Source organism: Motacilla alba, chromosome 5 (assembly GCF_015832195.1).
Source record: "Motacilla alba alba isolate MOTALB_02 chromosome 5, Motacilla_alba_V1.0_pri, whole genome shotgun sequence".
Classification (NCBI taxonomy): Eukaryota; Metazoa; Chordata; class Aves; order Passeriformes; family Motacillidae; genus Motacilla; species Motacilla alba.
In genome coordinates, this window is record NC_052020.1 from 40,045,730 (window position 1) to 40,070,031 (window position 24,302).

General features: G+C 40.0%; 1 protein-coding gene across 8 annotated transcripts in view; it reads right to left on the bottom strand.

Moving 5' to 3' along the window:
• LOC119701139 (cell death regulator Aven-like) overlaps positions 1–24,302 on the bottom strand; it is an 81,847-nt gene that overhangs the window by 52,176 nt on the left and 5,369 nt on the right. Inside the window, exon 2 of one of the 8 annotated variants that reach the window (XR_005257027.1) lies at positions 9,141–16,891. The exons of 6 other annotated variants lie outside the window; for them this stretch is intronic. Coding sequence is in view for 1 of the 2 variants with exons in the window: in XM_038137282.1 (XP_037993210.1) it covers positions 18,152–18,180 (29 nt within the window). In the remaining variant the exon portion in view is untranslated. One more of the 8 variants, XM_038137282.1, reaches the window with a different exon arrangement.

The following is a 24,302-nucleotide window of genomic DNA, read 5'->3' on the forward strand; positions in this document are numbered from 1 at the left end:
TGAACACGAAAATATAGGACATTATAGGAAGTGGAATTTTACTGCTCAGCCAAGAAGATCCTCTGTAGGTTAAGTTCACAGCAATGGGGAGAAGATTAAAAAGGATGCAAAAAGTAATGCAGGCACAGCAGAAATTGCCAGTGACATAATGCAGGGAGCCTACCTTGAAACAACAGCAATAACAATAGAGCAACAAAATTGTGAGAGGCCCCAAAATGTTTCCTTCTGAGGAGTTTATCAAAAAGAGGATGTTTTCATAGCAATAGAAAAATTATCAACAGTCTGGAGCAGGTAAGTATGCTCTATACTCTTATAAAGTGAAGACAAATAGGTTTCCACTGGAATCTTAATAACAATAATAATTAGAGTTTATAAATCCAAAGATAAAACCTAAATACTCTCCCTCCATTTTGCTACAAACAATCAGAAACATAAATAGTTTAGCACAATTACTTCTGTCACTATCCATTGTTGATTTTATTGCGCTCAATTTAAAGGTCTTTGAAACATCCAGATCTAAAGATGGCCAGATTGTTCATCTTCCCCAAACTGAGAGGACTGGCTGACAGGTTTCTTGGTAAAAAGACTGGCAGTCTTCTATAATAAAGACTTTATGTCTGGATCCCTAAATTAATAGCTGCAGCCACTGGATCAAAAGAATTTTATTCTAGTAAAAACTGTCAAGCTGATAACTCTGGAGACTGAGGGGTCTCATTTATTCATAGTGCAATTAAATTATAGAAGGCACTGGGCAGATTCCCTGCAACTACACCTTTTAGTTGTTACTCAAATAAAATCTCTGTTCTGAGGCATCTCTGCTGTGGTGAGGGTGGCACTTAGCACAAATCCCTGACTGCAGATGTGCAGTGGAAAACATCTGCCTCAGCAAGAAAGAGTGACATCCAGACACTTTGCAAAAGCCAAGGAACAAGCAACAGATGGCAGCAATTTTCATTCACTACTGACTGGTTTGGACTCCTTTCTGGTTAACAAGTGTGAATGGCTTAATTATCTGTCCAGTTCTCTCAGACCTCTGCGTCTATCTAAAGCTGAGAAAACTGCACACTTGGTGACAGTTGTTTTTTAAATTTCCTAATAAAAACAAAGCTAGGAACAACACTCAATTCCCAGGTGTATAGCTGCTCACAGGCTCTGCCTCTGCCTCTTGTCCAGGGGCCAGAATGGTGACATACATGCTCAATTAAAAGGCCCAGGTTTTTCACTGGGGTCCTGACTTTCTGCCATGAGTCTGACAGAGGTACAAAGAGACCAACCAGATTATTCAGCCCCTACCAAAAATGCAGAAAATTCTTTATTCCTAATTTTGTGCACCTGTAATTAGCACATCCTATGCCTGGAAATACAGGAAAAAGCACATAAACATATGAGCACTCTCTCCATGAATTGCTAAAACCATCTCAAATCCACAGAGCAAGACAAAGAAACGTTTAGGATTCCTGGCAACTACTCCTCTCCCAGCACATGCTAAACAAAACCCTGCTATCTAACAGAGGGAGAGGATGAATTAACATAACCACTTCTCCATACAGCAATTAGCAAATGAAATCAAAACAAAGGAAGTGTCCTCCATTAATCTTTCCCTGCCAAAGAGCAACTGACTGCCATATAATCCACAGCAATTAGCCCAATAATGGGAGCGCAAGAGATTTATCTTGAAGCAGGAATTAGGGAGGGCACAATTAATGTGCTGTACATCAAGAGTGCAGGCAAAAGCTGGTGATCCCTCAGAGCGGGGTTGTTTGAGGAAACTGAAAACCTTAGCAGCCTGGAACCAGGTTGCAGCACGTATCCCCCAATATTCCCCTCTAACACAACCGGAAAAAGTCAGGTTGGCAGTCACTGCATATGGGAGGATGAGAGCTCATACCCAAATGTGCACAAGCAAACTTTCATGCCAGAGAAGAAAGCTTATATATGATGACTGTTCCTGAATAGCAGGGGGTTTTCTATGTTCACTGCATGAGAAGATTCCAGGGTGCCAAGGAGTTTAGGTGACATGGCCCATGAGGATGCAAAGATCCAAAGGAGTACTGAGAGATCTGCCGCCGTTAATCACCATGTCCACCCAGCTCTACACACTGTGAGAGATGAAGCCAAGGAAGCTCCAGAATAGCCACTGTTTGTAGGAACAAAACTTGATAACACAGTGAAATCTCTCACATTCTATTTTCTTTCCTGTTACTTAGACTTTTTGAAATCACAGTGTCTCAGACTTTTTGAAATCACAGTCACTTTTGAAATCACTGCTTTTCACTTTTAGCTCCCACCTGTTTTTTTTCTGCCTGTTATATTGATATTTTAGTGGGGTTCTAGCTCAAGCAAACCTGCAAAGCAACTGGAAATTAAAGAAGATTGAGTACAAAGCTAGAAAAAAATGCAACATCCTCTGCTGCAGGACAGGTAGGGGATTGAGTAAGAGAAGTCTTAACACACAAAATACAATTCTTGCCATTAGATGAATATTTCTTAAATTAGAAGATGCATCTTCTTTCTTCATTTTCCCTTCTCCAGATTAACATAAAAAGTGAATAGCAAACATGGAACAGCTTACAGGGACACTACAAAGCTCTTGCTTACATATGCATCAGAAATAGAAGAGAAAATTAAGAGGAAAAATTATTTATCTGAAGACCATCTTTGTTCTAAGCACCATTATTAGGCATCAGAAGCTTAAAGGACTATGCTTATTTAAATGTAGCACAGGAAAAGGAGATTTAAGGAGATTTGCAAAGATTAGGACCTCTGCCAGAAATATCTGTGCCAAAATTTTACTACGAGACAGTAAACAATTTATAGTCCTGTCACATTAAGTGTAATAGGACACAAGGTAGTAACTGGATTCAACAAAATTCTTGTTTCAAGGATATTTTCAATACTACAGAAAAGGAGATTTTAAACAAGTGGAATAGGAAAAGTACAGACTCTGCATACTGCTAGAATCAATGCCGAAGTGGTGTGCAAATACCTTCTTGTCATCAACTGAAATACAGACTCACTAGACAAACCATCAGAGAATTTGTGTTGGGCAGCTGGTCCCATAGCTGTTGCGTCTACTGGGGCTTTTAGGTATTCAGTCAACTCAAGAGAAATTCTGAGAGCTCTGTAATGAGATGTGTTTTGAAATCATCAGATTTAGCCATAGATGAGAGCTTCACTCTACAGGAAGCCTGGTAGCAGATTTAGCCCTTCTCCACTTAGAATAAATGGCTTTAGAGTTTCCATCCACTGCTGTACCACTGTACCCCGTCTGTGCTCCAGAACTAAGTCTGATGTCTTTTCACACAGCAAATATCAGAGAAATAAATACAGAAATTGAGACAGGTTGAACCCACAAGTCATTTCTGAAAAACCTTGGATGGACTCACATTTCTAATCCTATAATTTTGCAGTTGATTTGTTTCAATAGGTGAGAGAATTTGCTTCCAACATCCAAAGTTTGACCCTTAGTCCCCATGTGTTATACTCCTAATTGGAAAAAATCATGTACCTATCTGCCAAAGAATACTGCTTGTAAGTGAGAACAGGATTTATAAGTGTTCGTCTAGAGGAGTTACTAAAATATCAGACAAGGGTTAAGAGCAATTTGAAAGACTACTCAGTAACAATGATTCAGTTTAACTTTCTTTCCAGTTCCTCTTTAGATTTTATTTCTTCTCTTTCTCCTTCATCTCCTTCCTACACCCTCCCTCTCTTCCTGCTCAGAAAATCTGCAAATCTTTTCTCCGTTATCGTGTCCTTTAAGCTTCACAAGGAGGACATGTTCACTCCTGGAATATAATGTATAGATTTCCTGCATGTGCTTAGCATACTCAAAATAGGGAAATGAGGTGGCAAAAGTAAAAAAAGTAAGGAACCAGCTCCAGTGAGACAGTTACAGTTATATACCAATATGAAGCTTCATCTCTCTTGAAGTTCTCAGAGATTTAATCCTTCTCATTTCCCTGGACCTTCATCAACTTACCCAACTGGGTCACTTTGCCCTGGTTGTGGCAGTCTGAGGTGGTCTCCCACAAAATCAGCTGAGCTGTTTCTCTAGCTCATGTAACACTATGTTTAGCATTGCTCCCGTGGGTCTCTTTTTTTTTTAACTGTTAATTTACTGTGCTTCATTGATGTTTTTACAAAGAACAAAACAGAGGATAGCATTTCTGGGGTCCTCCTTCTGACATACAGCAGTTGCTTGCTTGGAACTGAAGAGTAATGCATCTGGAACTGTTTGCTATTCTCCAAAAGCATCAGCGTGTCTTACCATCTCACACTGAAAATCTAGACCTAAATATGCATGAGAAGACAGCAGTAGCTGGCCCTCAGTGCTGCCTTCTGGGGAATCCTTAACAGCAGCAACACCAAAAGATTGTGCCAGAGAATTCAGTTCTTAGGCAGACAATTCTACCTTCTCCCACAGTCTGTGTCCTGCCCATTACAGCTGATACATTCCCATGACAAAGAGATCAGCACAGACCTGCCAACATAGCCCAGCACAAGCTATAACTGCATCTCCATCTATCCACTTACAGCAGTCTTTCTTGACAGCATTTCTGTCAAGGGTGAAAAAAGGGTGACATTCAGACAGTTTACCTGCCCCACTGCCTTACAAAATGGAAATGGAGGGCAGAACATCAGAGGCGAGCTCGTGGCTGCATGGATAGTCTCCTAGTTGTTTTCCTTTGGTGGAGAGATTGCAAAGAAATTATTATTTGTCACCAAGTTTTAGTCACTACGGTACTAGCAGACTTCTCCCTTGATGCATTCATAATTTATATTTTTAATATCTTATCACCTACACATGAAGAAATGCTGGAAGCCATAAGGGCATGGCCTGGCAGAATTCAGTCTGGTCTAGACTGAACAAAGCTATAGCCACACAGGGCATTCTCAATCATCCATACTCTTCCCCTAAGCAGGGACACTGTTGTACCTTAATTTGACAGCAAGAAAATAAAGAGTGGTTTAAAATGAAAGCTGGTAGTCAAGGATTTCATCATAACAGACAAATTTGGAAAGAACAAAGTTCTCATTATACTGACTGTTGAGATTCTCCTTTGTGGAACTGTGACAAATCTAATAGTGCATGGGGGGATATTTTTTAATAGAGTCAACAGGCAGATGGATGAGATTTTAGACAGGCAGAGACAGAAGTGTATAAACTTCAGCCAAACACAAAGAAAGAGAAACTGCCTGGGAAAATGTAACTGAGAGTAGCTCAGCATGGCTTGGTGTTGGGAGCTGAACTTGCAGCTTTGACAAGGCTGACTTTAAGGCGACCTTCAGTGAAGCTCTTTAACAGTGTATGCTGGGCAATCGCTGGTAAATCTTTATTAATTTTAATTGGCGGCACCCATTTATAAGAACCATTAAAAAGGATAAATTGAGCCCATCCGGCGTAATGTCTTTTGTTAATTAGTTTGTCAGCACTGTTTTAATATCCCCTAATGACTTCATATTTCAGGCCTGACATTAAAGGAGACACTGTGAGAAAGGAAATGGTCTTATCACCATGTACATTTTTTTCTTTTTTTGAACAAAAAGTGTCCTTCCAGGCCTGACCAAGGTTAGGTGTCATTTAACTCAGATAGACAGGTACCACAAGACTTGGAAGGACCCTATCACCCTACCCAAACCTTACCTTGCTACTGAACAACATGCTCTGCCAAGATTTTTTCTTTTTACAGACCCACACAACAGCAGAAGGAATTAAAAGTCATTAGTCACCAAATTCCCATCCTCCATAGCTCATCATGGACTTGTCTTTAGTGTCAAAACACAGTCATGTGGGAAAAATACAGGGAAAACCTGGTACACAATTGCAGCCATGCCTCCCTTAAGTAAAACCGGTTAAACCCCACAGAGCTGAAGGTCTTTTGATTCACAAGGACATGCACAACACCGATATTCTGATCTGTCTTGGGGACCACAAACTTACAAATGAGAAGTTAATAGAGTAAGAGCATCAACAAAGAATGCTTTGTGTATGGATTTGATTTGTAAAAGAAGACAATGGAGAAATTATTTCTCTGGGGATGATGCTTGGTCTGGACCAAAGGTGAGTGAGCAAATCTGTGATTTTGGTGTCAACAGTTTTCTTCTTGTGCTCATCCTGTATTTCTTGTAATAGCACACTCAGAGTTCTATCCTGGAAGATGAAGAACTTGAATTCAGTTATGAATGTTGGAAAAGCACTTCTTATGAGCACAATATTTTAGACCTTTACATCTCAAATAGGTTATGAAGATTTTAAATTAGCTAATAAAAGCAATTTAGAACATTTTGCCCTTTTTCTTTAATATGGCTACACTTGATAATTTTTATTCAAGGAAGAAGTGTATTCAAGGAATGGCCAGGAGAAGGATCAGATGTAGCCATCACAGAAGATAACACAACCCATAGTTGTCTGAGAACTCCCTTTATGAGGTGAACCTTGTGTACTTAGACACCTTGTTTCTCTCCTCACACATCTGCCACACACATCTTAGAGCTGATGAGCACTGGAATTATTTATCTAGGGAAGCATTTCCTCACTATGAAGTCTGCAGCAAATTTTGTTTCCACTCAGTTTCCTACAGTGACTTGTTCAATCAAGGGGAAGATCCTGAATTAACACTGACTTTTTGTCAGTGAAGGGTTGTCTCATGAGCTGGATTCTATTAGTTTTTTTTTCATTTAAGATTACAGTAGGTGAGCAATATGAGGCAAATAACATCCCCCAGTAGTTAATATTACATTTGATGCTTTGGTGCCTAGTGTTGGATTAATTCACATGATGGTGAAGTGAATAAGTGAGACACAGCAAATAGAAAAATTAGCTTTTTTTCCTGTTTTACACAGCTGTGGAAATCATGGATATTTTCATTAATTATAAGGTGCTTAAATTTATGGTGTAATAGCAAAAGGATAATTAAATCTTTAGCTAACAAAATAGCATATTTTTTTCTTTTAAATTTTAAATTTACCATTACATGGCTCTTCATAGGCATCGTACTGAGAATTGTAGAGAGACATGTTCTGCTTTGCTAGATCACCTTTCAGCAAAACACAAACAAGTAATTACTGTAGCGACTGAATCAGTTAATAGTTTTATTACTGAGCAAAATCCTTGCCTCAAAGTCAATTGAAATCTCACTGTAAGGGTCTGGAGAACTAACAGCAAGGTTTTGCTTTTTCCATTAAAATTTAAGGTTAATGATTTTATGATATTTTTCTCTATGGATACATAGTCACAGCATTTGAATATTAAAAGCTGCTCTTTGATCTCCTGAAAGCCATCCTACCATCATTGCAAGCTTGTGCCATGTTTCATGCAGATTTAAAATTTTCAGAGGACTGCTAAAACTATGCTCTATTGTGAAGCACACAGTAAAAGCATGCCTAGGGTGAAATAGATATTCCCAGCAGTCTGAACACCTCTTTGAATGAACTGCCTTTGCAAGGAATAAAAGTCTTGAGGTTTTTTTCTCCAACCAGGCTGTCTCTTGTGCACTGGTGTGCTCTACAGAACTCAGCCTTTCATAATCAAAGGTCTGGATGACACTGGTTATACAGCAGAGCTGGTACTTAGTCTCCATTTTGCAGCTCTGACAAATACAAATTTACATAATAATCTTTCATTTCTAGAAACCATAGTTATTCGTGACAAGCATATTTCCAGTCTTCACCACAGAACAAAACCTTGTGTTTTCATTGTTCCAGTACTTCCAGCTCTCGTTGTACAAAAAAATTATGCCTTAATTAGTTTTTCTATTGCTAGCTAGAAAGTGAAAAAAGACCATTTTCATCAGATGCATTAACTCAATGACAGTTGAAATTCATCAAAAGCCAAGTTGAAAGCCATCAAAAGGCATGGGATGCCATCAAGTGCAGGGACATGGAGCAAAGATAGCCCAATTGGTCCCCATTGAAATCGCAAGATTCCGTTTCCCTTCCCGAAAGGAAATGAAATTTCCACAAAAGAAAGGCTTACAGAGCTTCTGGAAAGGAGATAGGATCAAATGAAATGCAACTGAAAAAAACGCAAAAACCCCAGAAAATGGGGACATTGATGCCTACCAGAAAATGGTCTGGGAGGAAATGAGGTGCAGTGCAAAGGACCAAAACATGCCAAAACTAAGCTCACAGATCTTGCAACATCAGGAGAAAAATCAAGGAGGAAGACACAACTTTGAGGGGAAGATATCAGAGGCAAGGCATGGATACTGAAAGTAAAAAAAAAAAAAATCGTCACTGAAGTGAAAGCCATCAAAAGGCATGGGATGCCATCAACTGAAGGGATACGGACCACAGCTTGCCAAAACTGATTGCCATTTTTTTGCTGCAAACAGCAAAGAAGGACTTACAAATGCTCTAGAATGCAGAGATGATCAAAGGAAATGCAGTTGAAGGAGCAAAAAGAAAAATTGGCAGATTTGGTGACTACAAGAAATTGGACCAGGATTACATGCGGTGCAGTGCAAAGGGCCAAAACATGGCAAAATATGCTCACAAATGTTGGAAAATCAGGAGAAAAATCAAGGAGAAAGATACAACTTTGATGGGAGGATCTGAGAGACAAGGCATGGATACTGAAGAAAAAAAAAATTCATCTCCTAATGACAGTTGAATAACAGTTGAAATTCACCTGGGATTTGAAAAAGAAGGAAACTAATATTCCTGTTTCCAGTGACATCTAAGAGCCAGAGAGAAGAGAGTGGCATCTACCAATACCAAAATATGACCAACTAAGGCCTAGCCCTTCCAGTCCATTCCCCCATATATTCCAACATTATTTTCATCTGTTGATGTCCTTCCTTCTTTCATACAAAATTTTCTGTCCTTCAGCATGTCACTGTTCATTCTGCTCTTCTGGATTTAGATATCTAATAAGAAAATGTCTAAATACTAATAAAATGCCTATAAATAAAATTTAATTAAATAAAAAATAAATTTTTAATTAATAATTTTTAATTAATAATTTTTAAGTTAGTAAGTGTGCCTAAAATATTCCACACACTTTAATAAAATCTAATGCTTTATTGCCAACTTTTAATAAATTATAGTTTTTATCCAAAATCCAGCTTGTCAAATTAAAACAAAACAAAAACAACCACACAAAAAAGAAAAAGCAACAACAACAAAAAAACCACAAAAAACAAACCACCAACCCACCCACATCTTAGTACCTAAGAAATGCGGCACCCAGAAAAGTAACCTGACCAGTCTAGATAAATCTGTACAATTAATTTTACAAATGTGAACAGAATTACAGGAAGGTCCCATCCATGACATACAGACACTGTGTGTGTCAGCTGAAGTACCCTGCCTGGTCCTCCAGGCTTGTTCTGATCCCATTACCTGCCAGAATCATTAAGGAACTTCAGCAGATTTATCTGTGTTCCTGGATTACTCACTGCATATGTTGAAAATATCAAGTTGAAGCAAGATAAACATCACAACCCATATTTACAAGGACACTTTTTTTTTTTTAATAAAGCTGCTGTTAATAATAAAATCAAGCTGTTAATTTCAATAACAGATAACTACATGCAATATATTCCCTTCAGAAAGCTCACAACAAAACAGTATCTGATAGTTCCCAGACTGGAGCACCAGCTGGGAGGCCAACATAAGCCATTCCATCAGAAACAGAAAACTGTACTAGTACAACAAGGGCTGGCAGGGGCTCAGACAGTGTTTCAAGCGATCCCTTGTCTCAGCTGGTATTGAACCTGTAGCTGCTGTCTGCAGAGAGCAGCCACCACTGCCTCAGTCACCATGTGAGTTAGGCATCCCACTCTTGATCCTGATGTTTGCTAAAGGCCTGGTGGCCTTCAACAAATTTGTCTGTCTCACATGCTAATATATCCATGCTTTGGATGCAACAGCATTACTGACTCTAGAGCTAATCAGGTTTTGAGAGACTCACAGACATGACCTCTTAGCATGCTCTTTTGCCCTCTTTGACTTTCTTCTAGTGTCCCTTTCTACCTCTCATACATAAACACCTATGGAATCCATTCACACCCACACAGAAGAGGCCTTTCCAACACACACACAGGAGATCTGACATTTCTGGGAAACAGCAGAGCTGTTAGGTGGTACCATGTGAACTGTACTCCTATGTGCAGTGGCTCAAGAAGTGATGTCAACAGGCCTGTGAAAGCCAGAGTAAAAGCTACAAATTTACTTGTTTACAGTGAATATTATTTTTCTTTAAAAAAACACTAAGAACTATAATGGTAAAACAATTGTGAAGTCATTCAAGTGGTTTTTTATTTAGCATTTTGTTTAAATAATAGATTAAAACCAAGTTCAAAATCACCTGCTTTGATCAATCATCAAGAGATCATAGTCTATTTTTTCATCAGAATCAGCTTTGTAGCTTATTATAGCAGCACTGGAAAAAACAATTGCCTGGTTTTCTCCCATGGAAAAGAAATATAAAAGGAAACAGAAAAAATCACATAAATTTATGCTAAATCAGAAATGTCATTGTTTGTGTCATATGCTCCTATGTCCTACGACCATTTAGCCAGCAGCTTGTTAGTCCTGCATCATGGTGAGCATCCAGCATCAAAGGAGAGTGGTGCTGTGTTAGCCTGCACTTACTGGTACAGATCTCAAAGCACTGCCCAATACCCTTATCCTCATTTTGCAAAGAAGAAACTGATGCACAAAGAAAAATTGTTTGATATTGATGGCAGAATCAGGATACGTCTGCTAATGCTTTTTTTTTCTGGAAAAATACTTTTCTTTTTTCTTTAGTATGGATAACTAGAAAGTTGAGGCTGCAAGTTTCTCAGCTCTTCTTTGACAAGAAACCTATTAATCTTCCCAAATTCCTTTATTTTCTTCAGTACTGCCCTCTCTGTAACTTCTCACAAACCAAATCCTGGTCACAAGTGGTCAGAAGTGATAGAAACCTTGAGTACCAGTCGTTTCAATGAACAATTCCCTTTTTGGCTTCAGACCTGTCACTTATAATCTCATCATTTTCTCTTAATCCACTGCTTCCCATAATGAAAACAGTCACAACTGTAATGAAAATAGTTTTGAAAATACAATGGGTTTATAATGTAGTTCATAAAGGAATAAAAACCTGCAGAAGTCAATTAATAGAAGTCCCATGGCCCCAATTCACAAGACTACACTAAACTTTTTTTACAGAAAAGAAAATAACCAAAATCAAGCAAGCATAAAGATAAATTCCACCTTAGTGAACTGTCTCCAAACATTTGATAGCTCACCCTTATCTTTTGTTACCCGGTTTTATTCAAATAAAACAATACACTGAATAATCCATATGAATAGCCTTGATCTGGAACCTATGTACAATGACTTCCTTACCTGTGTTTTGTAACTCAAATAATGTTGCTTCCATTCTCCAGCCAAAAATAATACAGTTTTGGAATAAATTTCTTGCCAAGAAGCTCCATTTTTGCTTTGTGGGACTATTCCACATTAAATTCATTTTTTCTAATGAGATCTTTCAATCAGCCTGATCACAACCACACAGTTTCATGGAATCATCGAATGGTGTGGGTTGGAAGGGACCTTAAAATCATCCAGTCCACCCTCCCTTCCCATGGGCAGAGAATCTTCCACTAGAAGGTGGTTTCAAAACCAACAAAAGTAGACTGAAAAGGCAAGTGCATTTCAGGTTTTCTGTTAATAATCCAGAGCTACTCTCAGTATTTGCCAGCCTTTATGGAGGGCTCACAAGAATAGATCAGCATCCACTCAAGCGCTTCCAATAACATTTTCATTGTCTTCTCCATCAGTACCAAGCATTGTGTACATAGGCAGGCCCTACATATCCATAGAGAAAGGTGAGACGTGGTAAAAGGGAAGCTGGTGCTCAGGTCAGAGCTTCCTGAAGGGTTACCAGGCTGAGTTCTGCTTGGGGGGAAACATGGGATTATCCCTGGGATAATCAAGACATGTGGAGCCTGGTCTAAGCCCAAGCCTAGTCTTGAGTACTGCAAGCACTAGTCTCTAATTGCTGGCTCCTCTACCCAGCCTGGGTGACAGGAAGAGAGCAAGAAAGCCCACCTGCAGAGCAGCACCTGGTGGCAACTGGAACAGCAGCAATGCTTCTGGATTCCTCCTGCCTGAGCACCTCAGCCTGTTGGCAGAGCTCACAATACAGCTGCTAACTGCAGGCTTTCACAGATCAGATCCATGATGTTCTCTCACTGTATCTGGCAGCAACTAATGCTTGAAATCACATTGGTCTTAAAAACAAAGACTGTCCAGAGTTGCAATATTCAAGCACAGTCCTTTTCCAAAACCAGAATCTCTTAGCATAAGGCTTCTCTCAGAGCCAACTGCATTGCATCAGCCTTCTGGAAGAAGTACTTTGAAAGGTTTTGACCTTTCTTTTCCATTTGGGGACAAAAGTGTTTCAATCATAGCATCCAACACCTAACCAGGAACAGATTCTCACTCCCAAGTTTGAGAATCAGAAGTAACTCTTTAAAATAGCAAGCAGCAATCTTTGTGACAGTGAAAAAATTCACTTGGAAAGCATCAAAGTGTGTGGATACCTCACACAGTTTGGAGGAGCTGTTTCTTTGAGATCTAGCTGTGGCTCAGATAGAAACAGCTCTTGATTCCCCCCACACAAGAGATTATCCTATGATTTAGGATATCAAACAAGTGTTCTCAGAAAGGGCACTAATTCTGTTTCTGTTGCTATTCTGTACAGAGATCTCAAGCAAAACTCTCTGCCCTCCAGGTGATATGAGTTCACTCACATCAGCTCACTCATGATCTGACCTGACAAAAAGGACAATTAAATTGCTGAAAATAAAACTATTTTAAAGTTGAGGAAATCCTCACATGGTTGATTTTATTAATATTGTTCACACAGCTTTCTACATGCAACACATATAACTAAATAATTTATATAACTGAATTCACATTTTCACTGAATCATCTATGCAGTGAATAGCAATAAATTCACTCTTTGCAACAAAATTAACCTGACACTGCTCTCAGCCATGCAAAAATAACAAAGCAGTTGTTAATTTCTCTGTTAACTGAAAATCAAACAAATTCAGCAGAAACACTTTGCTACCGTCTAACCAATAAAAATGTTATATATCTTAGAAGAACACAGATTCCATTTCCTATTCATACTTGGCAATTGTTGGCTAACTCTGTGAAATTCCTCAGAAGGTGATGAAGCATGGGCTGGATAAATGGGTTGTAAGGTGGACTGAAAACCTGCTGAACTGTCAAGGGGTTCAAAGGGTTGTGATCAATGGCTGGAGGCCAGTCACTAATAGTGTACATCAGGAGTTGATACTGGGGCCAGTAGTATTTTACATCTTCATTCATGGCCTGGATAATGGGACAGGGTGCACCCTCTGCAATTTTGCAGATGGTACAAAATTGGGAGGAGTGGTTAACACACCAGAGATTAGTGCTGCCATCAGAAGGACCCTGGTCAATAGGTCATGAAAATTAACAGAGCAAAATGCCAAATTCTGCATCAAGGGTGAAATAACTCCACACACCAGTGGAGCTGGAAGATGGGGCTGACTAGCTGGAAAGACACTGTGAAGAAAGGGATCCAGGGATACATAACATGAGCCAGCAATGTGCCCTTGTGGCAAAGAAGGCAAATAGCTTCCAGGAGTGGATGAGTATTGCCAGCAGCTTGAGGAAGGTGTTCCTTCCATTCTGCTTAGCACTGGTGAGATCCTACCTGGAGTGTTGCATCCAGGACTGAGCTTCCCAGAACAAGAGACATGAATATAGTGTAGCAAGCCCAGCATGAGAGCCACAAAGAGGATTTAGGGTCTAAGCACCTGTCATATGAGGAGAGGTTGAGAGAGGTGAAATTGTTTAACCTGGAGAAAAGAAGATGCAAGGATAATCTTACAAATATGCAAAAATGCCTATTCAGAAAGAGGAAAGGAGATGGAACAAGATTCTTCTCAGTGGCATCCAGTGACAGGATAGACCACACAGTGAAACACAGGAAACTCCATTTAAGCATAAGAAAAGTTAAGTATGATGGTGGGCAAGCACTCAAACACACTATTTCAACATAACTTTAATCAATGGCTGTGGATTCCATGCATTTGTGTGCTCTGGCTGACACCTCCCCATATACTTTTACATGTATATAAGCATTCAGCAATGTTCCAGATTCAACTGTTTAAGCCATCACAACCTTGTACTCCCAGAGTATCAGAATATGAAACATCCAAATAACATTGACATCTAGCTAAGTTTATATCAGTTCTGAACTCACTACGCTCTTGAAGGTTATTCAGAAACAGAAAGAAGTAGATACTATAATAAAGGAATTTTTATATCAGACTGTAGTTTGTAAATTGGGTAGAAATATCTCTTCAGCTACTTTGGCATTATTTTACCCCTCTAAATCAAAAAGAAAACAACATAGTTTTCACTAATTGATCTTTAAATTTTTATTGATTTTCACTTTTCACATTTCCAGCAAAAACAGCACTATACTAAGCAAAAATGCAGAAAACTCAAACCACCTACAAGTTAAGTGTCTCCTTGGGCTGGTATCACAGGTCTTTTTGCTAATCACTTATTCAAGTACACATATCCTCAGCGCCTGTCTTTGTGAGATAATTTTTTTATTATCAGTGGACTCAGTTCAGTATTTGTTTAATTTTCAATCCATTGAATGTAAAAACTCCAGAATACAACGGGGGAGGTGAATAAAAACAGAGTGGATCTTTACTTGTCACAGATACAATCTACCCTCTGGGTAAAACTTTCATACCTAGAAAAGCCAGATGGAAAGACTACAGCTATGTCAATGGAAATAAAGAAGCAAAATGTCTGGTGACTACAAAGAAAATGTTCATTGAGATGGGTCTTGAAACATTTCTCTTCTCTGGCTACACCTTTGGCTAGCCTTCGGCTGACCTACAAGGTATTTGGCAAAGTTCACCCAACAGAGAGAATAGAGAGAGAAGATACAAGAACTGTTCTGGGTCAGACCAAAGGCCAGTCTAGCCTGATAACTTGTCTCCTACACTACCTCACTGAATGTGCAATCCGACAGCAGAATCAACCCTGGAACAGTCAGCCTGAATAGAGGCATGTAAAGAACTCATCTTGCTGTCCATGATACTGTGAACAGAGACCAAAGATGGATACCAAGGGAAAAGCATAAAAATATGGTAGTCCTACATCCTGAGCATATGAGAGGAGCCTGCTCTAAAACTTTCAAAGTAACCAACTGTGGCTTGTGGAAGATATTCCAGTGAGGCTGTATTACACTATGATTTTTAAGGCATTAACTTCAAAGACAAGCATTGATGTATTTAAAACATATCAAAGAACAGCACCAATACTCTCTCCCATTCCAGATCCCATCATGATCATAAGCCAAGTAGAACATCATGATAAATATGCTGTGCTCCTACACCTGTGAGGAGTCCCCAGGCTGCAGTGGAAACTGGAAATCTGTCAACAGGAAGACAAGTGAGCCCCAGTGGCCTTCTGTGATGAAGGGACAACAGTGGACCAGGGAAGAGCTATGGTTGTTATCTGGACATTTGTAAGGCCTTTGACACAGTCCCGCACAACACCCTTCTCTCTAAATTGCAGAGAAATGGATTTGATGGATGGACTGTTTGGCAGATGAGGAATTGGTTGAAATGAACAATGGCTCAATGTCCAGACAGAGATCAGTGACAAGTGGTGTCCTTAGGTGACTGGGATGAGCACTGTTTCATATCTTCGTCAATGACATAGACAGTGGCATTGAGTGCACCTTCAGCAAGTTTGAGTGCAAGAACAAGCTGAGCAGTACAGGTGACATGCCAGGGGGACAGCCATCCAGAGGGATCTGGACAAACTCAAGAAGTAGGTCCATGGGAACCTCATGAAACCAAGTGCAAGGTGCTGCACCTGAGCTGAGGCAACCCCCAGTATCAATACAGACTGGGAGATGAAGGAATTGAGAGTGGCTGAGAGGGAAAGGAATTGAGGGTGCTGGTGGATGAGAGGCTGCACATGAACTGACAACATTCACTTGCAGTCCACAAAGCCAAACATATCCCAGGCAGTATCAAAGGCAATGTGGCCAGCAGGCTGAGGTGGTGATTTTTCCCATCTGCTCCATTTCATTGAGACCCCACCTGGAACACTGAATGCACTCTGGGGTCTGCAGCACAGGAAGGAACTTGTCCTGTTGGAGTGGGTCCAGAGAAGGGGCACAAAAATGATCGGAAGGATGAAATACCTCTCCTTTGAGGAAAGGCTGAGAGCTGGGGTTGCTCAGCCTGGAGGAGAGAAGTCTCTAAGGCTTTATTGTGGCCTTCCAGTAGTTACAGGGGGCTTATGAGAAAGATGGGGACAGACTTTTTAGTAAGTCCTGTCCCTAAAGGACAAGAGATAATATTTTTAAATTAAAAGAGGGTAAATTTAGAATAGACATAAGGAAGACATTTTTTATGATTAAGGCTGTAAAACATAAGCACAGGTTACCCACAGAAGTGGTAGATGCCCTATTCCTGGAAACATTCAAGGTCAGGCTGGATGCAGTTCTGAGGACCTATTCTAGCTGATGTCCATGCTCATTGCAAGGGTGTGACAATATAACCTTTTAAGGACCATTCCAAACCAAACTATCCTATGATCTATGTTGCAAGTGTTCTTTACAGTTTGAGAGCCATCTAATGGTACATGATTGCTCAGGACACACTGATGGGCTTTGCAGTAGTGAGAACAAGTTTCTGCTTCAGACTTCTGTGGTTCTTTGTATGTTGGGTGCATCTGAAGCATACCTGGAACTCCAGCGTTCTGAAGCTGCACTCTCCCATGACAATGCAGCTCACGAGTACCAGGGCAAGGAACTTGCAAGAGTTGAGAGTGTTCTTCCTTGGGCATCTGCCTGTAAAACAGCCTTCAAGAGATCAGGTGGTTGCTGCATGACATTCCAGGAAATGTTGTTCCCCTTTTGAAATTGTCTACCACAGGAATCATATTAACAATATTGGGATGCTTGTCTGTTCCTTCAAAAGCAAGCTTTCCCAGAAGTAAGATAACAAAATAAAACTACTAAAAGCTAAGAATACCCAAACCCAAAACCCATCACCACTAAGAAATTATTAGGCTATTAGCTCTGTCTGTGCTACATAAATAAAAATGAGGGATTTTATTAACACTGTCTATGCCATATGGAAGGTTCTCAGGGAGCAGTGTATTTTCTGCACATGAAAATCTGCTGAAAGTACTGGATTTTTCCATTTTCATGTAAATCAATAATGTCTTTGTGTAGTGTTACTTCATACAACCAAAATCCTAGAAATGCTGTATTTAAAAGATTCATAAATGTACCTTGCAGAATGCAAGATATTTTACAGTTGTTTTACTGGGATTTTTTATTATACTAATATTTATAAATATAAAAATGTGATTATTTTTATCTGAGACTAAAAAATTAGTGTTATGGTATTGAAAGTCTAGGGATTGAAGGTTTCTCAAAATTTCTACTATGCACAAGGTACCAACACCCAGCAAAACAACTGTGTCACAGGAAAAGCAAAGTTGAATGACTAGTGCAAGTGCAGAGCTTCTGGCAGGAGAATTACACAGCAGAGGGAGCAATTGCCCTTCATCACAGAAGCAATTGAGTCACTTTTATCCCTTATAGCATTAGCATTGCTGTAACTGCAAATTATTCTAAGATGAGTTTGTACACCAGCATAGTAGCTCTTATTAGATGAAACATGAGAACTGAAAAAAAAAAAAAAACAAAAAACAACTCTGCAAGATCAAAAATCCTCTGAGTACAGCTGAGTACAAGAACTCTGCATTGACTCTGATAGGCATTGGTAAAGCATCCAAGAGAAAAAGCAGCTGGTCTCTCTCTGTTCAGGGAAAGAGAGAAAAAATTGCTAGTGTGAAATAGTGAGAGTTTGTGAGAAGGGAAATTATCATTCATTATAGTAACTATGCTGAGTCTACAGTTGATAGAGACAGTTTTATATTCTAAGATACAGAAGGTGTTTTGAGAACAAAAGACATGAGACTGGGGTAAACCAACTGTGTATGTGTTTATTCTTCGCTAGTTTTCTGTGGGAGTTTATTCTGGTATGTAGTCATTTCTTAGTTTGACCTACAAAGCTTCCAGGACACCATTTGGTGCAAAGGCTGAACAAGGTTACATTCTTGGCGGGGAGAATGCAGCAGCTAGAGACATGGGAGATTGACTCGGGTGTATTATTCATATTAACAAACAGGAAGGCACTCCAGTTCAGAATGCATCTAGAAAACGTGCTGCAGGTTTCACAGCATTAATTTATAGAACCTCAGAGAGAAGATGTGTCTCGTGCCTTACACAGTTAGCATCACTGCAATGCAAGGTATTGTAGCTCACACTGTTCACACATGAATACGGCAAAATCAGCAATAAGATGAGAGCGGGTGGACACATTCAGTGATTTGTATTAGTATCTAAAAGCAATACTTGCTCTCACTCCATTCTTTAAATCTTTACTTTTCTAAAAGAGAAAAAATACAGCAAATTTCCATTTGCAGTCTTCTGCCTACCAGACTAGTCATAGTTATACCAAGTGTTAGTCTTAGCTATCTTTTCTTTTACACCCTTTGATTCCCATTAATATAATAAAATTTAACATTTCTGCCTTCCCTTTGCTATTCAGTCAAATCAGTTACAGGATCTAAAACTGAGAAACGGATCTTTCCTCAGCATGGGTTCCCAAGAAGAGCAACTCAGTCGTGAATGAAAGAAATAAATCAATTTATTGAAACTGATTGATTAAAAATATTTTTGTTATTTTCAATAAACCAAGACATCTTAATATAAAATAAACTGCCAGAAGTCAAGAATGATAACATATAATAACCAGTTCTATCATAACCACACCACTGAAAGGTAACTTCCACCCTTTCCAGGGACCAGTGAACTGATAGATGCTGCCTGCAGCACCAACTTCCTCCAAAGGTCCACTTCTCAGGATAGAGGGCATCAATGTCCTGGACAAATCAGTGCAAGTGCCTCCAAGTCCGGCTGCTACATGTATCTGCCCAGCAGCTGACCACATTCTCACCGTGGGTATCCCATCACATACTGCAAGGGTACTAACCACCAAGAAGCAGAAGTTATTTTACTTGTTCAGCACTGAGAGCAGGAATCACCACAAAAAGTACAAATGGGTGTCTGGCCAGCACAGTAACCCAAATGACCAGAAACTCCACAAGCAACTAGTGAGGATCTGGCCCTTTGTAACAGTTGGTTTCAGGCCAAGAAAAAGCTCAACATCCGTAGGGATGGCTGTGAATTGGCCAGTCTCCACCTACAAACAGAGAAAGCTGCTGCCATTCATCCCACAAGTGTTCTTGGAATTTGCTTGCTACAGCTTTTAAAAAGGTCAGATAGAAGGTGCTCAAAAAAGTTATGCTGTGATCACTCTGGCTGTTTTAACTGGGCAGCCAGCTCTGCCGTGTGACAGACAGCTGGGAAATGCAGCTACTGAGAGACTGAATTGTATCCACATTTAAGCACTCATGTTTCATTGAGCACATAAATTGTACAGCAGGAATTTAGGGGATGGAGCAGCTGCATTATAAGGAGAGATTTCTCTCCCTAATTTGAAGACATGCAGGCTGAGCAGGATACAGCTGAGAACTGCAAAATCATGCAGGTAGTTGAAAAAGTGAGAGCAGATTGTTAGTTACCAAACCTTGTAATACTACAAGTATGGGCACTCATTCAAACTGCATGCAAGATAGGTTTCAAACAAACAAACAAAAAAATTATTTTGAAAACACAACTGTAGTGAAATGTTGGTGATGTGGGACTAGGAGACCAACAATATCAGCAGGCTAGACCAAAAAAGCAGGCTATAAAAAGGGAATTTTTTTATGAACAGCCATTCCAAAACAGGTAAGGGAATGGCCACAGGTGTACCTCCCAGAGATTTTAATTCAGTGACTGTGGATGCTGAGGGAGAATGAGGGGACCACACAAATTAATGGCCAGGATCATGTCCTAGCTCCATTTAGTATTGCCTGCTGTTTATCCAAGGCAAAGATACCTGTCTAGGTGGGCCTTAGGTTTGACAAAATAAGGCATTTCTTACACTTTTATGCATGAAACCATGACTGGAGAAAGTTGTTGCCACTTTAGGTCTAAGAGCCCAGACTCACTGCAGGAGAGGCAGCTGGCATGGCTTCCCCTGAAATCTCTGTCAGACCACATGTACCTTAGAAAGCTGTGCAGAAGTCATAATGCAATAGGCACATTGAAGAGCTGCTTCTGCCCCAAAGAGCATTGGAGCTAAATTCAGAATTGTATCTGTTATATCCTGGTAGCTGTAATTACTGAAGTTTTGCAAAAATTCTCTTGCTGTTTTTGCTTACTTGCAGTTCCTGTCCATAATACTCCCTGCTCTAGAGGAACTCAGTGATGGCACCAGGCTTTGTCTCTGTTACAGTATGAATTTCTCCCCAAAACTTGCAACCAAACAAGTAAGCTCAATTTACAGCTTTATAAAGATGGTATCTAATAATGGCATGTCTGTCCCACTCTCACAATATGAGAGCAGAGACTTTTAAAGAAAAAATCTGCCATTTGGTAGCACTCAAACACATGCTGGCTTCCTCTGAGCACAACAGATTTCACCTGCTTCCTTCCTTTTCCTTTCAGATCCCACAGCTGTGACGGATATGTTACTAACACACACAGCACATGTGCCACATGTCCCTTTATCTTCCTCTCTCCATTTCTACACCCCTGAAGGACTGAGAGGAAACTGAGCTGGCTAGAGTTATGTGGATGTATGCAAGGCCCAATCAAAGAGTCATGACACCAGACAGATTGACAATACCTACTGCTCCTCCTGCATATTAAATGCCACCTCTTTTCCTGGAATTTTCCATAACATATGCAGTGAGCATTAGTCTAAACTCGACAAAACAACTTAGCCAACTTCATACTATAGTGGATGGGTGGGTGGATTTCTGAATATGCTTGTGACTTCCCAGGAAGCCATAAGAAAGATGGATGTAATTTTAGTGGAGCCCACTCCTTTCTCAAGTTTGAGGAAAAATCTGTTTGAAGCCTACAAGGCAAGTAGGAAGGCACAACATTTTCATCATTGAAATCTAAAAAAATATCACCATACACTAGCTCATTTCTCAGCATTCCAAATATAACCAGAAAGCACAGTGTTGTATAACACAAGAAGACAAGCACTGTCCTACAGTGATAGAGATTTTTATCTAGCTCCCATTTCAATGGCAGCTGGCCAGCTGGAATTTGTTTATAAGTATTTATTTGATAGCAAGATGAGTTACACTGGTACAGTTGCCTAGACAAGAAATCATTGGAAATTACAAGAGGAAATAACCTATTAAAGCCATTCATTTCCTCCACCAGGCATCTTAAAAGTCTAATCCACTCTGTACCCTTAGACAGAATCGATTTGACAAGGTTGTCTGAGATAGCAGAGAACTGGACTAAAATCCTTCCCAGTGGAAGTGAACAGTGGACAGTGTCAACTCTTCTAAAACTGGGAGTAACAAAGAAGACAACTGGGTTCTCAGCAGTACAAAACAGCAGATCTTTAGTAGGATCAGCTCTCACAACTGCACTATTAATGAGATCACCTCTCTCCAATGGCCTAAAAATTTTAATAATCAGAAAACTGTATGATCCTAAAGTCATTCTGGTTGTGGCAAAGGAGAGTCATGTAAAAATATTCCTAAAACCAAACAAGCAATGAAATTGGAAAGAGACATAAGAAGACACTAGAATGGATTGAAAGTAACCTGGCCCTAGCACCAGACATCAAAGTCATTCCTTGGCATCAGACACCATTCAGGAAAGCTACTGCTTTCAGAGGCAGACAGTAGAAGTTGCATTTATTGGGAATGTTCGTGTCTGGTTTTCTAGATTCTAAGTTAATTCCAGTCCATTTTTAGGAATTGCTTTACTTTTCACTGCCCTGCAGGAAAAACACTTGATCATTCCTAACACATTTTCATTCCTAACCACTAGATGTCACTCAACCCATTTCTGTCTCATGCCCACCACCGCGGTAATTTACTCCCGAGTGTAATAAAACGTCCAAAAAAAAAAAAAACTTAAAGAATCACTACAGAGAAAAACAGAACATGTCCCATAGCGCGCAAAGTTTTCCCAAACACAGTCTCTTTGTAAGCCTGAAGTAGCTTTCAAATATGCATGGGTCAAGATGTTTTGAAGCTGAGACAGATTCAGCACCACTTTCAGATGGAGAGGGTAAAAAGATCAACTCCATAGTTACAGGCACAGACTTATTAACTGTTCAATTTATTTCCAATTCAAACAGCAACAAAGAGAACAACTTGGGTGGAAAGAATCCCCTCTTAAGCCTCTGCAAAGTCCACTCTATTCCCAAAGTGTGAGCCTTGATCCCTGCAGTATATTCCTAATCATGGAATCTTAAAATGTTTTGAGCTGGAAGGGACATTAGAGATCATCCAGTTCCAGCCTCCTGCCATGGGCAGGGACACCTTCCACTAGAACTGGCTGCTCAGAGCTCCTTCCAACCTGGCTTTCCTTGAACACTTTTGTGAATAGGGCAGCCACAACTCATAATAAATAATTTCTTCCTAGTACCTAAGCCTACCTTCTTCTTTCAGTTTGAAGTCATTCCTCCTTGTCCTGTAACTACATGCCCATGTCAGAAGTCCCTCTTCAAGCTTTCTTATAGTCTTTAGGTACCAGAAGGCTGCTAGTTCTCCCCAGAGCTTTCCCTTTCCCAGGCTGAACAGCCCCATCTCTCTCTGTCTGCTTTCATAGGAGAGGTGCTGCAGCCCTCTGATCATCTTCATGGCCCTTCTTATGTTGGGGCCCCAGAGCTGGATGCAGCACTTCGGGGAGGGTCCCACCATCTCACCAGAGCAGACCAGAGGGACAAAGTCACTATATATAGGCACATACCATATCTCTGTGATGCCAATAAGATCATAGCCCCACAGGCACCTACACATCTCTAATTCCTCTCATTTATCCCCCACACTGCATGCAATCGCATAGATGCATTTCAGTTGGGCACCCCACACCATCCCAATGAAGCCAACTACCTTCTGTCTCTCCCCACATACCTTATAAGATATTCCCTTGGAAAAGATATCTTTTTAGTTTACAGCCAATTTAAAAAATGAATTCAGCTCTTTGTACTATACCTTAACTTTCATGAAGACCCAGCCCTACCTGCAAAACCTGCAATGCTAAATTCTCTCCCCTGTAAAAGCAGACGCCACTGTGTGGCATCAAGAACATTTCATATGATGCCTAAAAAAATATAATGCAAAACTGAATGTGAAAGTGTAATTACTAAATTAGCAGGTTTCAGCAAACCAGGGAACATATGAGAAGACTGTGAAACAGTAACAGGGAAAGAGAAGGAGGGGAAATCAAGAACCAGGAGATTAACACTGATGAAAACAATGTGCCATTTGTTAATAGTGATAGACCCATTTTTTCATGAAAATTTTATTCATACTCTTCTAATACATTCCTCAATGTATTAGAATATTAACTAATTCCTATCTTCTTTTCAGTTTATGACATAACAGAGCAGATCAGTATAGTTCTACTGATCTATGCATTTCTATTCTAACATCAGTAAAGCATTTCCAACAGTGAAAATAAACTATTACTTTAGCATAGATAATCCTTTTGTAATCAGTCTTCTCCAGTCCTCCAAACCTACTGTGCTATAGGAATTAACCTACTTTCAAAAAAATATTGAAGTCTTTCCACATGCACAGAATTTTCATTCACTTGCAATTTCTGTAGCCTAGAAACCAAAATAAAGAAGGTTGGCTTGCTGCTTAGGAGAAAACTCACGTTATGTCCCTGGTCTGCCGCTGTCTTCCTGCGGGATCGTGGACAAGCCATTCAGGACATGTTTACAGTTCACAGCAGAGAACAATGCAGAGTGCTCTGAGCTGCAGATTCCCAAGCCAGGAAACACACATGGCACAGCACTGCTGAACCTGTATGAACCAGTCAGTACTGATACATTAAGGTATCATTGCATGGAGGTGGTTGCCTGGCTCATGAGATCAGTGGTCACACAGCCTGCTCAGGTGTCTTTTCACCAACAATAAAAGCACTGGCTGGTTCTTATCTCTTTTCTCCATTTGAAGAGTGAGAAGAGTAGCCCTTCCATGTTTTGTAAAGATGCTGCAGGCATACAAACAACAAAACTAGGGAAGTGCAGACAGAACTGAGTACCAGAGAGGAGGGAATGCATGCAGAACTCTAAAACCCATGCAGCACTTGAAAGTTGCTTTCC